Source organism: Microcaecilia unicolor, chromosome 2, assembly GCF_901765095.1.
Source record: "Microcaecilia unicolor chromosome 2, aMicUni1.1, whole genome shotgun sequence".
Lineage (NCBI taxonomy): Eukaryota > Metazoa > Chordata > Amphibia > Gymnophiona > Siphonopidae > Microcaecilia > Microcaecilia unicolor.
The window spans coordinates 654053909-654067841 of NC_044032.1; the positions used below are offsets into that span (position 1 = coordinate 654053909).

The 13933-nt window shown below is 46.4% G+C and overlaps 1 protein-coding gene across 1 annotated transcript in view; it reads left to right on the forward strand.

Moving 5' to 3' along the window:
- Nucleotides 1–13933, forward strand: part of KIAA1109 (KIAA1109 ortholog) — a 452391-nt gene that overhangs the window by 206980 nt on the left and 231478 nt on the right. Inside the window, 2 exon segments of the mRNA XM_030191772.1 lie at nucleotides 58–208; nucleotides 7362–7514. Of these exon segments, the coding sequence (XP_030047632.1) occupies nucleotides 58–208; nucleotides 7362–7514 (304 nt within the window).

Genomic DNA, 13933 nt, shown 5'->3' on the forward strand with positions numbered 1-13933 from the left:
GAAAGAGGGATCTTCTTTAATTGTTGGATTTTTTTTTTTTTTGTTTGGTTGACTTAGACAATTGAATCTTCTGAGTACTGCAACTCCTGCTGTTGGTGCATGGCTTGTCCCTATTGATCAGGTGAAATCATCTCTAAACAAGTTGGAGACAGAGAGAACTTTGCGCATTTGCGCAGTTATGGGTTGCATATTGACTGAAGCCTTAGAGGTAAGTTCATGAGCCAAGTCCACTCTTCAAAACGTTCATTTTCCTTGGCTTTTTTTTCTTTTTAAACCATTGTTCACTCCTTTGTTGCCTTTAATCCTACATCTCATTTGTACTTGTGGACTAGATTTCAGGATCTGTCAGAAGTCTCATGGCACATTAATACTTGTACCAGTATGGAGGCATTTTTCCTCTTCCAGCAGTTTTAGGGACATAAAGTTTGAGTAAGAGATATATTAATCTTACCACTGACTTTTGTAGATGTTCTACTTTTCTTTTTTTTAACTCTAGTTCTGCCCTTCAGTAATATTTATTTTATTTATTTATTAGGATTTATTTACCGCCTTTTTGAAGGAGTTCACTCAAGGTGGTGTACATAAGTACATAAGTACATAAGTAGTGCCATACTGGGAAAGACCAAAGGTCCATCTAGCCCAGCATCCTGTCACCGACAGTGGCCAATCCAGGTCAAGGGCACCTGGCACGCTCCCCAAACGTAAAAACATTCCAGACAAGTTATACCTAAAAATGCGGAATTTTTCCAAGTCCATTTAATAGCGGTCTATGGACTTGTCCTTTAGGAATCTATCTAACCCCTTTTTAAACTCCGTCAAGCTAACCGCCCGTACCACGTTCTCTGGCAACGAATTCCAGAGTCTAATTACACGTTGGGTGAAGAAAAATTTTCTCCGATTCGTTTTAAATTTACCACACTGTAGCTTCAACTCATGCCCTCTAGTCCTAGTATTTTTGGATAGCGTGAACAGTCGCTTCACATCCACCCGATCCATTCCACTCATTATTTTATACACTTCTATCATATCTCCCCTCAGCCGTCTCTTCTCCAAGCTGAAAAGCCCTAGCCTTCTCAGCCTCTCTTCATAGGAAAGTCGTCCCATCCCCACTATCATTTGCGTCGCCCTTCGCTGTACCTTTTCCAATTCTACTACATCTTTTTTGAGATACGGAGACCAGTACTGAACACAATACTCCAGGTGCGGTCGCACCATGGAGCGATACAACGGCATTATAACATCCGCACACCTGGACTCCATACCCTTCCTAATAACACCCAACATTCTATTCGCTTTCCTAGCCGCAGCAGCACACTGAGCAGAAGGTTTCAGCGTATCATCGACGACGACACCCAGATCCCTTTCTTGATCCGTAACTCCTAACGCGGAACCTTGCAAGACGTAGCTATAATTCGGGTTCCTCTTACCCACATGCATCACTTTGCACTTGTCAACATTGAACTTCATCTGCCACTTGCACGCCCATTCTCCCAGTCTTGCAAGGTCCTCCTGTAATCGTTCACATTCCTCCTGCGACTTGACGACCCTGAATAATTTTGTGTCATCGGCGAATTTAATTACCTCACTAGTTATTCCCATCTCTAGGTCATTTATAAATACATTAAAAAGCAACGGACCCAGCACAGACCCCTGCGGGACCCCACTAACTACCCTCCTCCACTGAGAATACTGGCCACGCAATCCTACTCTCTGCTTCCTATCTTTCAACCAGTTCTTAATCCATAATAATACCCTACCTCCGATTCCATGACTCTGCAATTTCTTCAGGAGTCTTTCGTGCGGCACTTTGTCAAACGCCTTCTGAAAATCCAGATATACAATATTTACCGGCTCCCCATTGTCCACATGTTTGCTTACCCCCTCAAAAAAATGCATTAGATTGGTGAGGCAAGACTTCCCTTCACTAAATCCGTGCTGACTTTGTCTCATCAGTCCAAGTTTTTGTATATGCTCTGCAATTTTATTCTTAATAATAGCCTCCACCATCTTGCCCGGCACCGACGTCAGACTCACCGGTCTATAATTTCCCGGATCTCCTCTGGAACCCTTCTTAAAAATCGGAGTAACATTGGCTACCCTCCAGTCTTCCGGTACTACACTCGATTTTAGGGACAGATTGCATATTTCTAACAGTAGCTCCGCAAGTTCATTTTTTAGTTCTATTAATACTCTGGGATGAATACCATCAGGTCCCGGTGATTTACTACTCTTCAGCTTGCTGAACTGACCCATTACATCCTCCAAGGTTACAGAGAATTTGTTTAGTTTCTCCGACTCCCCCGCTTCAAATATTCTTTCCGGCACCGGTGTCCCCCCCAAATCCTCCTCGGTGAAGACCGAAGCAAAGAATTCATTTAATTTCTCCGCTACGGCTTTGTCCTCCTTGATCGCCCCTTTAACACCATTTTCGTCCAGCGGCCCAACCGACTCTTTGGCCGGTTTCCTGCTTTTAATGTATCTAAAAAAATTTTTACTATGTATTTTTGCTTCCAACGCTAATTTCTTCTCAAAGTCCTTTTTTGCCCTCCTTATCTCCGCTTTGCATTTGGCTTGGCATTCCTTATGATCTATCCTGTTACTTTCAGTTGGTTCTCTTCTCCACTTTCTGAAGGATTGTTTTTTGGCTCTAATGATTTCCTTTATCTTACTGTTTAGCCACGCCGGCTGACGTTTAGTCTTTTTTCCCTTTATTCTAATACGTGGAATATATTTGTCCTGAACCTCCATGATGAAAAAAGGGTTTAGGCTTTTAAATCTGAATATCTTAAAGCTATGTATGGTTATTCTTTTGTTCTTATGTGAGATTACAGCTAACATCACACAAGAACATAAGAATAGCCATACTGGGTCAGACCAATGGTCCATCTAGCCCAGTATTCTGCTTCCAACAGTGGCCAACTCAGGCCACAAGTACCTGATAGAATCTTAAATACTAGCAAGATTCATGCTACTGATCTTAGGGACAAGCAGTGGCTTTCTCCATGTCTATCTGAATAGCAAACTATGGACTTTTCCTCCAGGAACTTGTCCAAATCTTTTTTAAACCCAGATACACTGACCGCTGAAAACACAACCTCTGGCGATGAGTTCCAGAGCTTAATTATTCATTGAGTGAAAAAATATTTCCTCCCATTTGCTTTAAAAGTAGTCAACTCAAAAAGAGGATAGAAAGAGACCAAATGAATCACTTGTACCAAATAAACTCTTTCATGAAGTTCAAGCTGAGAAGTATTTAGTCATGTCAAACAACAGACTGGAGTACAATCAAAAAATTGGAAGGGAAAGAGGCCTCAGTGCCCTTCCTCAACTATGTATTTGTATTTAGGCTGTCAGGATTCAAACAGAGTCAGTACCCTTCAGAGGCATAAAAACCCTTCCAAACAAGAATGTTAAAACTCCAACTGTCTTCATCTTTACTGGAACCACAAAACATGTTTTTAAACAGGGAAACATAAAAAGCAAAAACTTAGCTTTAGGAAAAGGTGCTATAACATGCCTACACATGAGATCAGCCCAATGGACCCTAGCCTCCCAGTGGTACCAGGCTATGGGAAAGCTGGAGGATGTCATCCAGACCTTGTTTACTCTCTTTTCTCTGGTGGACTGTTTGATCCAATTTGACCCTGGGACTTCTATTCCAAATTCCTCAGCCTCAAAAAGTGCTGGTGACAGATTCATCATTACTGGGTTGGGGAGCTCATGTAGATGGGCTGCATACTCAGGGAGCTTGGTCCCTCCAGGAAACAGATCTTCAGATCACTATGTAAGCCACATTGAGCCTGCAAATAGGTGGGAAAATGTGGGATACAAATGCAATAAATAAATAAATAAACCTTCTGGAGCTCCGGGCGATCTGGAACGCTGTACAAGTTTTCAGAGATTGGCTGTCCAATCAAATTGTGCTTATTCAAACAGACAACCAGGTTGCGATATATTGCACCAACAAACAGGGGGGCATCGGATCATGTCCTTTGTGTTAGGAGGCCATCCGGATGTGGTGCTGGGGCTCGCCAACACAGCATGTTTCTTTGGACCACTTATCTGGCGGGCAAAAACAACAGCCTGGCCGACAGACTGAGTAGAGTCATGCAACCACACAAGTGCTCTCTCAATATGGATGTTGCCCGCAAGATTTTCCGAGCATGGGGCACCCCCTCGGTGGATTTCTTTGCCACTCAGCTGAATCACAAAATCCCTCAGTTCTGCTCCATGCTTCAGGGCCACTACAATCTAGCATCAGATGCCTTCCTCATGCATTGGGGGACAGGTCTGCTGTATGGATATCCTTCTATTCCTCTTGTGGAGAAGACTTTGCTGAAACTTGGACCATGATCTTAATTGTGCCTTCCTGGCCTTGGCAGATCTAGTTCCCTCTTCTTCTGGAGTTATCCTCCGAAGAACCATGGAGATTGGAGTGTTTTCCAGCCCTCATTAGTCAGAACGAGGGATCTCTTCTACATCCCAACCTTCAGTCTCTGGCCCTCACGGCCTGGATGTTGAGAGCCTAGAATTTGCTTCTCTCGGTCTGTCAGAGGGTTTCTCTCGGGTCTTGCTTGCTTCCTGGAAAGATTCCACTGAGAGGTTTGATTCTTTCAAATGGAGGAGGTTTGCCGTCTGGTTGAGGGCAAGGCTCTAGATCCTGTTTACTGTCTACCTTCTTCACCTTTCCGAGTCTGGGTAAACCCATATCTGGACAACCTCTAGTTGTTCACTTCATGAGAGGTTTGCTTTTGTCAAAGCCCCCTGTCAAACCTCCACCTATGTCATAGGACCTCAATGTCTTTCTCACCCAGCTGATGAGAGCTCCTTTCAAGCCACTGAATTCCTGCCATCTGAAGTACTTGACCTGGAAGGTCATTTTCTTGATGGCTGTTATTTCAGTTCGTAGTCAGTGAGCTTCAGGCCTTATAAGTGGATGCACCTTATACTAAGTTTCATCACAACAGAGCAGTCCTCTGCACTCACCTAAGTTCCTACCAAAGGTTGTGTAGAGTTGCATCTGAACCAGTCGATTGTCTTGCCAACATTCTTTCTCCATTCTGATGCCCATCCTTGCGAGAGCATTTTGCACACCTTGGACTGCAGCAAGCATTGGCCTACTACATGGAGCGTTCAAGGCCCCACAGTCAGTCCGCCCAACTTTTTGTTTCTGTTGATCTCAACAGGATGGGGGGCGCCATCAGGAAATGCACAATCTCTAATTTTATTTTTGTTTTGTTACATTTGTACCCCGCGCTTTCCCACTCATGGCAGGCTCAATGCGGCTTACATGGGGCAATGGAGGGTTAAGGGACTTGCCCAGAGTCACAAGGAGCTGCCTGTGCCTGAAGTGGGAATCAAACTCAGTTCCTCAGTTCCCCAGGACCAAAGTCCACCACCCTAACCACTAGGCCACTCCTCCACTTAGCTGGCAGATTGCATTTCTTTCACTTATGCCCAGGCTAGGCTGATCCTGGAGGGTCATGTCAAGGCTCACAATGTCAGAGCCATGACTGCGTCGGAAGCCCACTTGAGGTCAGCCTCCACTGAAGAAATTTGCAAGGCTACAACGTGGTCTTCAGTCCGCACATTCACATCTCATTACTGCCTCAAGCAGGATAACCGATGTGATAGTCAGTTTGGGCAGACAATGTTGCAGAATCTGGTTGGGGTCTAGAAGCCAACTCCACCCCCCCTAGGCCCATTTTATTCTGAGGAACTACTTGGTTTCACTGTCTACATCCACTAGTCAGTGGACACAACTACTCACAGGTCTGGACTGGTCTGGTAAGGACGTAATGGAAAGAATTCTGACCTTGTGGCAGTGGTGTGCTGGGAAATTTTTAACAATGAGATCTCTCTCCGGGCACAGCCAACCCTTCAATTTGGGGGCCCCGAGGTGGACTGGGGGGGGGGGGGCAACACATTCCTCTCTCTCCTCCCTCCCTTCCCATGTGGGCACGCTAGTCATACCTTTGCATCAAGTTTTTGTCACAATTGTTAAGCCAAAGGAAAAAATGTCTGAAGACTCTGCACATCACCCTTCCAAATTCAGATGTTTCTGCCAGGTACTTGTGACCTGGATTGGTCACTGTTGGAAGCAGGATTCTAGGCTAGATGGACCATTGGTCTGACCCAGTATGGCTATTCTTATGTTATGTAGTTGCAAAAACCTCAGAAAGGCGGTATATCAAGTCCCATTTCCCTTTCCCTTTAAAAAGGCTAACAAAGGGTAAAGGTTTTGCATAATGTGATGCGTTCATAATAGTGCCCTGTACTAATCACAGAATGATTAAAGTAACAGTAAACATATTTTCTAAAATTGAAAGAAAAGCTATAGCAGGGGTTCTTTAAATGAGTTTGATTAGGTTCATATACTTTGCAGAAGACCTATACAGTATAATAGCACAAATAGGAAGATATGAATAGCCATACTGGGTCAGATCAGTGGTCCATCTAGCCCAGTATTCTGTTTTAGCAGTGGCCAATCCAGGTCACACGTACCTGTCAGAAACCCAAATAGTAACAACATTCCATGCTACCAATCCCAGGCCAAGCAGTGGCTTCCCATATATCCATCTCAATAGCAGACTGTGGACTTTTCCTCCAGGAACTTGTCCAAACCTTGTTTAAATCCAGATATGCTAACCACTATTACTGCGTCCTCCAGCAAAGAATGTCAGTGGCTTTGCTAAATCTAAGTACACCACATCTAGCACCCTTCCCACATCCAGCTGAGTCCTAAGGTTGACCTTAGATTATTCTTCCCAATGTGCATCACTTTGCATTTGTCCACATTAAAATTAATCTGTCATTTGGATTCCTAGTCTTCCAATTTCCTAAGGTTTTCCTGCAATTTTTCACAGTCCACATGTGTTTTAACTTCTATGAATAGTTTTATATGAAAGATATACTGTTGCCTAGAAGAAAAAATAATATGCACATACAAAGGAAAGTATTAATGCTAGACCCAAACACCAATGATCTTTAAAGACAAAGAAAATGATTTTGCCTAGCTAAATAAGGCTAGTAGTTTAACTTGAAGTCCACTGGGCTCACTAAGGTCCTCGTGATCCTGCTGGCATGAGCCTCCCTAGGGCTGGATGAAGGAGACAGTATGGGAAATGGTGGGTTTCCTGTCAGTGGTCATGTTTTGTAGCTCTTCCCAGCATCAAAGTGTAGATTGATGTAGTTAAAAAAGTGCATTGTATCCATTTTAATGACAATAATCTAGATGAGAATTAAAGTTCAATGGCTTTATGTCAGAGTTTGCTGAGTTCCGTGTAAAAAGGGTGGTGTCTGTTTAGCAAGTATATACTACTATATATATATAATATTTTAAAACAATTTTTAAATTTCAGAATAAAAGTGCTCACTTTCCTTTGAGAAGCAAGTATAACAGGCTTACAAAGCAGGCTCGTTTCATCCAGGAAAACCCTTCGTGCTTGCTGTGCAACCTACTTCATCATTACTTGTATCATGCAAATCACTCTGTCATTGAAGAGGCCACTTTGGTAAGTTAAATCAGACTATCCAGGAGTGCTCATTTGCGATATGAAATATTTATTTGGATTTGTAAATTACTGGTGTACTTTTCATGTATAAGAATGCTAAATTAGCAGGAGTAATGCCATTTTATGTAATATATAAATTGACATCTGATTCATTTAGCTTTATTTTGACACCATGATTCACCAACTTTCTTACTTGAAGCATTCATAGACCTAGGATATCTTTTTTGTTTGTTTTTTTTTCATTTGCACTTTGTTACATTTGTACCCCGCACTTTCCCACTCATAGCAGGCTCAATGCGGCTTACATAGTAATAGGATTACAAAGTAAAGTGTAGAGAAAACAGTCTAATCTTAGCAGAGTAAAGGAGATGCAGAGTAATGGAGATGTGAAGATAGGTAATATTATGAGAAGGGGTAAAGGAGATAGGAGGAGGTGCTAGTTTTTAGGTTAAATAGAGATAATCAGAGGAAAGGTCAGGGTGAGTATAGAGAAAAAATGAAAGGAGGTGTGGTCTGAGTCATAGCCATTGTTGCAGGATCATGTGATGAATAGATGGGTTAATAGAGTTAGGTCATGGCATTTGGGTAAGCTTCCTTGAATAGATGGGTTTTCAGAGATTTTCTGAAGGGTAGATATTCTATGATGGAGCGGATGGGTCTTGGTAGTGCATTCCAGAGTTGACTACCTTTGAAGGAGAAGTTAGAATCAAACGAAGATTTGTATTTGAGACCTTTACAGCTGGGATAGTGCAGGTCAAGGTAGTTTCGAGAGGATACTGAAGTGTTTCTGGTGGGTAAGTCGATCAAGCCGGTCATATAGCTCGGGGAAACACCATGGATGATCCTGTGAATCAATGTGTGGACCTTGAAGTTTATTCGTTCTCTAATATGGAGCCAGTGAAGCCATTCACGAAGGGGTGTTGCACTCTCAAATCGTGATATACCAAAAATGAGTCTAGCCGCCATGTTCTGGGCAGTCTGGAGATTTTTTAGGATTTGCGCTTTACAAATGTGATATTTGTTTAAAATGAGTGCAACCTGCAATTTTTCCCAGTTTCTGTGGCTACAAAGTTAGATTTATTATTTCTAATCTGCCCTTATTCAGAGCAGAAAACAAACAAAATTTGCATAATCATAAATGTAAACAACACGACAATAAAAACAATAGTCTTCACAAAAACTAGAACTGCAGGTACATTAAGTCAAAAAGGTGGCTGTCAATCCAGTCAAGACAATCCATATCCAGTAGAAATCAATCGAAATGGAGAACTCTGAAATCCCATGGGCTATAGCAACAGCAGAAACCAAGTGGGAAATCTACCGTAGACTTCAGAAATGAGAGGGACAACCTTGATACTTTAAAGAAGATTTAGTGATAAAAAGACTTGACTCAGTACCACGTTTCGGCCTATGGCCTTCCTCAGGAGTCTGTTGATCTCCAATGTAGTATCTTTTTCAATGCAAAAAAAAACATTAAAGAAGGGTCCACAGAAGTGTCCTCTTCTCTCAGAACTCAGAAAGACAATCCATATGCCAGATGTAGTAAACGCTCATTTAAATCTGTTTTACTCTTTTGGGATCTTGCCAGGTACTTGTAACCTGGATTGGTCACTGTTGGAAACAGGATCCTGGGCTTGATGCACCTTCAATCTGTCCCAGTATAGCAATTTTTATGTTCTTATGTAACAAATGTTTAAATGCTATCAGGTTTTTCTCATGCCGATTCTCCAATGGCAATGCGTTCCACTGCTGGGGACCAGCAACAGTGAAAATACTCTTTCTCATGCTTTCAGCACGAAAGTCCAGTACCACTAGTCTACAAATAGTTGATATTACAAACCCTGAGGAATTTATCCATGAAGGATGCAGAGAAATGGGATGAGTTATTTTATGTTCTCCATCAGCAAGCATCTAAAATACAGTGGTGGAAATAAGTATTTGATCCCTTGCTGATTTTGTAAGTTTGCCCACTGACAAAGACATGAGCAGCCCATAATTGAAGGGTAGGTTATTGGTAACAGTGAGAGATAGCACATCACAAATTAAATCCGGAAAATCACATTGTGGAAAGTATATGAATTTATTTGCATTCTGCAGAGGGAAATAAGTATTTAATCCCTCTGGCAAACAAGACCTAATACTTGGTGGCAAAACCCTTGTTGGCAAGCACAGCGGTCAGACGTCTTCTGTAGTTGATGATGAGGTTTGCACACATGTCAGGAGGAATTTTGGTCCACTCCTCTTTGCAGATCATCTCTAAATCATTAAGAGTTCTGGGCTGTCGCTTGGCAACTCGCAGCTTCAGCTCCCTCCATAAGTTTTCAATGGGATTAAGGTCTGGTGACTGGCTAGGCCACTCCATGACCCTAATGTGCTTCTTCCTGAGCCACTCCTTTGTTGCCTTGGCTGTATGTTTTGGGTCATTGTCGTGCTGGAAGGACCCAGCCACGACCCATTTTTAAGGCCCTGGCGGAGGGAAGGAGGTTGTCACTCAGAATTGTACGGTACATGGCCCCATCCATTCTCCCATTGATGCGGTGAAGTAGTCCTGTGCCCTTAGCAGAGAAACACCCCCAAAACATAACATTTCCACCTCCATGCTTGACAGTGGGGACGGTGTTCTTTGGGTCATAGGCAGCATTTCTCTTCCTCCAAACACGGCGAGTTGAGTTCATGCCAAAGAGCTCAATTTTTGTCTCATCTGACCACAGCACCTTCTCCCAATCACTCTCGGCATCATCCAGGTGTTCACTGGCAAACTTCAGACGGGCCGTCACATGTGCCTTCCGGAGCAGGGGGACCTTGCGGGCACTGCAGGATTGCAATCCGTTATGTCGTAATGTGTTACCAATGGTTTTCGTGGTGACAATGGTCCCAGCTGCCTTGAGATCATTGACAAGTTCCCCCCTTGTAGTTGTAGGCTGATTTCTAACCTTCCTCATGATCAAGGATACCCCACGAGGTGAGATTTTGCGTGGAGCCCCAGATCTTTGTCGATTGACAGTCATTTTGTACTTCTTCCATTTTCTTACTATGGCACCAACAGTTGTCTCCTTCTCGCCCAGCGTCTTACTGATGGTTTTGTAGCCCATTCCAGCCTTGTGCAGGTGTATGATCTTGTCCCTGACATCCTTAGACAGCTCCTTGCTCTTGGCCATTTTGTAGAGGTTAGAGTCTGACTGATTCACTGAGTCTGTGGACAGGTGTCTTTCATACAGGTGACCATTGCCGACAGCTGTCTGTCATGCAGGTAACGAGTTGATTTGGAGCATCTACCTGGTCTGTAGGGGCCAGATCTCTTACTGGTTGGTGGGGGATCAAATACTTATTTCCCTCTGCAGAATGCAAATAAATTCATATACTTTCCACAATGTGATTTTCCGGATTTAATTTGTGATGCGCTATCTCTCACTGTTACCAATAACCTACCCTTCAATTATGGGCTGCTCATGTCTTTGTCAGTGGGCAAACTTACAAAATCAGCAAGGGATCAAATACTTATTTCCACCACTGTATATTCTCCGAGGACAAGCAGGCTGCTTGTTCTCACTGATGGGTGACGTCCTCGGCAGCCCCTCCAATCGGAATCTTCCTAGCAAAGTCCTTTGCTAGCTCTCGCGCGCCCGCGCGCACCGCGCATGCGCGGCCGTCTTCCCGCCCGAAACCGGCTCGAGCCGGCCAGTCTTCTTTCGTCCGCACTCGGTACGGCTGTGTTTTTGTCGTGTCGAGCCCCGGAGAGTCGACCTCGCGCATCCGTTATCTAAATCGACGTGTTTTTCTTCGGAAAAGTTTCTTTTTCGTTCGGAAAGTGCTCCGGAAACCCCCTTGGGTTTCGTTTGCCCCTTCCCGTATTTCCAGTTTTGCCCCGGTAAGTTTTCTTTCGTTGTCGGGGTAGGCCTCTTTTCGGCCTCGGTCGAGATTTTTTCTCCCTTAAAGTTTTGGTGCTCCAAATTCGTCATTTCGGATTTTGACTTCGCCGGCGTGATTTTTCCGCCCATGACATCGAAGCCTTCCAGCGGCTTCAAGAAGTGCACCAGTGCGCCCGGGTAATCTCGCTCACTGATAGGCACTCTTCGTGTCTTCAGTGTCTGGGGGCCGAGCACCGTCCCCAGAACTGTAGTCTGTGTTCCCTCTTACAAAGGCGGACTCAAGTAGCGAGATTAGCCCAGTGGAACGTTTTGTTCTCGGGCTCTTCGTCGGCATCGGCACCGGGGTCATCGTGTGCATCGACGTCATCAGCGTCCAGACCTTCTTCCTTGGCTGCCAGTGCATCGAGTGCATCGAGGCATCGGCCCTCTGCATCGGCGCCGAGACATCGGATAGCTGCATCGACGTCGGTGGTACCGGGACCTCGTCTCCTGATGTCGTCGGACGGTGGTGCATCGAGTGGAGTGCAGGTGAGGGCTGTCCATTCCCCTGCTGGTGGCGGTGAGCCCTCGGGTGGGTCTCCTCCTACCCTGAGGGCTCCTGCGGTACAGCCCCCCCGAGATCGACCCCCTTCGGTCTCGGCCCCGAGGAAGCGACGGATGGATTCTACGTCCTCCTCGTCGGTGCCGGGGAGCTCCGGTGACATGCTTCGGAAGAAGTCGAAGAAGCATCGACACCGGTCCCCTCCCCGCGTCGGCACCGAGAGCTCTGGGTCGCCGAGGGAGTCGGCACCCAGCAGGCATCGGCACCGAGAGGACCGCTCACCCTCTGTTCAGGAGGTGTCGATGCGCTCCACTCTGGACAGCCCGGAACAGCCTCCATGCCCGGAACAGGTTCTGACGTCGACGCCTGCATCGACCTCCATGCCTTTCTCTGCAGCCGCTCTGAACGAGAGCCTCCGGGCCGTTCTCCCAGAGATTCTGGGAGAGCTGTTGCGCCCTACCCCTCCGGTACCGGCGGTGCTTGCGCCTCCGGTACCGTCGAGCGTGGCGCCGGCTGGCCCATCGCCCGGGGTGAGGTCCCCGACGTCGGTACCGCGTGCGGTGCCGACTGCGGCCACCTCCCAGGAGGGCTCCCCGACTACGTCGGCGGAGGGAGCTTCGCCGATGCGGGCGAGGGAGTCTACCTCTCGATGCCCCCATCGTGGACGTGGCTCCACGGAGTCGAGCCGGGCGCGGTTGCAGACGCAGGTCCGTGAACTTGTGTCTGACACCGAGGGTGAGGCCTCGTGGGAAGAAGAAGAAGATCCCAGATATTTCTCTGACGAGGAGTCTGAGGGTCTTCCTTCTGATCCCACTCCCTCTCCTGAAAGACAGCTTTCTCCTCCCGAGAGTCTGTCTTTTGCTTCCTTTGTCCGGGAGATGTCTACGGCCATCCCCTTCCCGGTGGTTGTGGAGGACGAGCCCAGGGCTGAAATGTTTGAGCTCCTGGATTATCCTTCTCCACCTAAGGAAGCGTCCACTGTTCCCTTTCACCATGTCCTGAAAAAGACATTGCTTGCAAACTGAACCAAGCCACTAAGTAATCCCCACATCCCCAAGAAGATCGAGTCTCAGTACCGGATCCATGGGGACCCAGAGCTGATGCGCACCCAGTTGCCTCACGACTCTGGAGTTGTGGATCTGGCCCTAAAGAAGGCTAAGAGTTCTAGAGAGCATGCTTCGGCGCCCCCGGGCAAAGACTCTAGAACCTTAGACTCCTTTGGGAGGAAGGCCTACCATTCCTCTATGCTCGTGGCCAAAATTCAGTCTTACCAGCTCTACACGAGCATACACATGCGGAATAATGTGCGACAGTTGGCGGGCTTGGTTGATGCTCTTCCCCCTGAGCAAGCCAAGCCTTTTCAGGAGGTGGTCAGGCAGCTGAAGGCGTGCAGAAAATTCCTGGCCAGAGGAGTTTATGACACTTTTGATGTTGCGTCCAGGGCCGCTGCTCAAGGTGTGGTGATGCGCAGGCTCTCATGGCTGCGTGCCTCCGACCTGGAGAATAGACTCCAGCAGCGGATTGCGGACGTCGCCTTGCCGTGCGGGACAACATTTTTGGAGAAAAAGTCGAGCAGGTGGTAGAGTCTCTCCACCAGCGGGACACCGCATTCGACAAGTTCTCCCGCCGGCAGCCTTCAGCTTCTACCTCTACAGGTAGACGATTTTTCGGGGGAAGGAAGACTGTTCCCTATACTTCTGGTAAGCGTAGGTACAATCCTCCTTCCCGACAGCCTGCGGCCCAGGCTAAGCCCCAGCGCGCTCGCTCTCGTCAGCAGCGTGCGACTCAGCAAGGCCCCGCGGCTCCCCAGCAAAAGCAAGGGGCGAGCTTTTGACTGGCTCCAGCAGAGCATAGCCGACATCCAAGTGTCAGTGCCTGGGCGACCTGCCAGTCGGAGGGAGGTTGAAAGCTTTTCACCAAAGGTGGCCTCTCATAACCTCCGATCAGTGGGTTCTGCAAATAGTCCGGCAAGGATACACCCTCAATTTGGCCTCCAAACCTCCAAATTG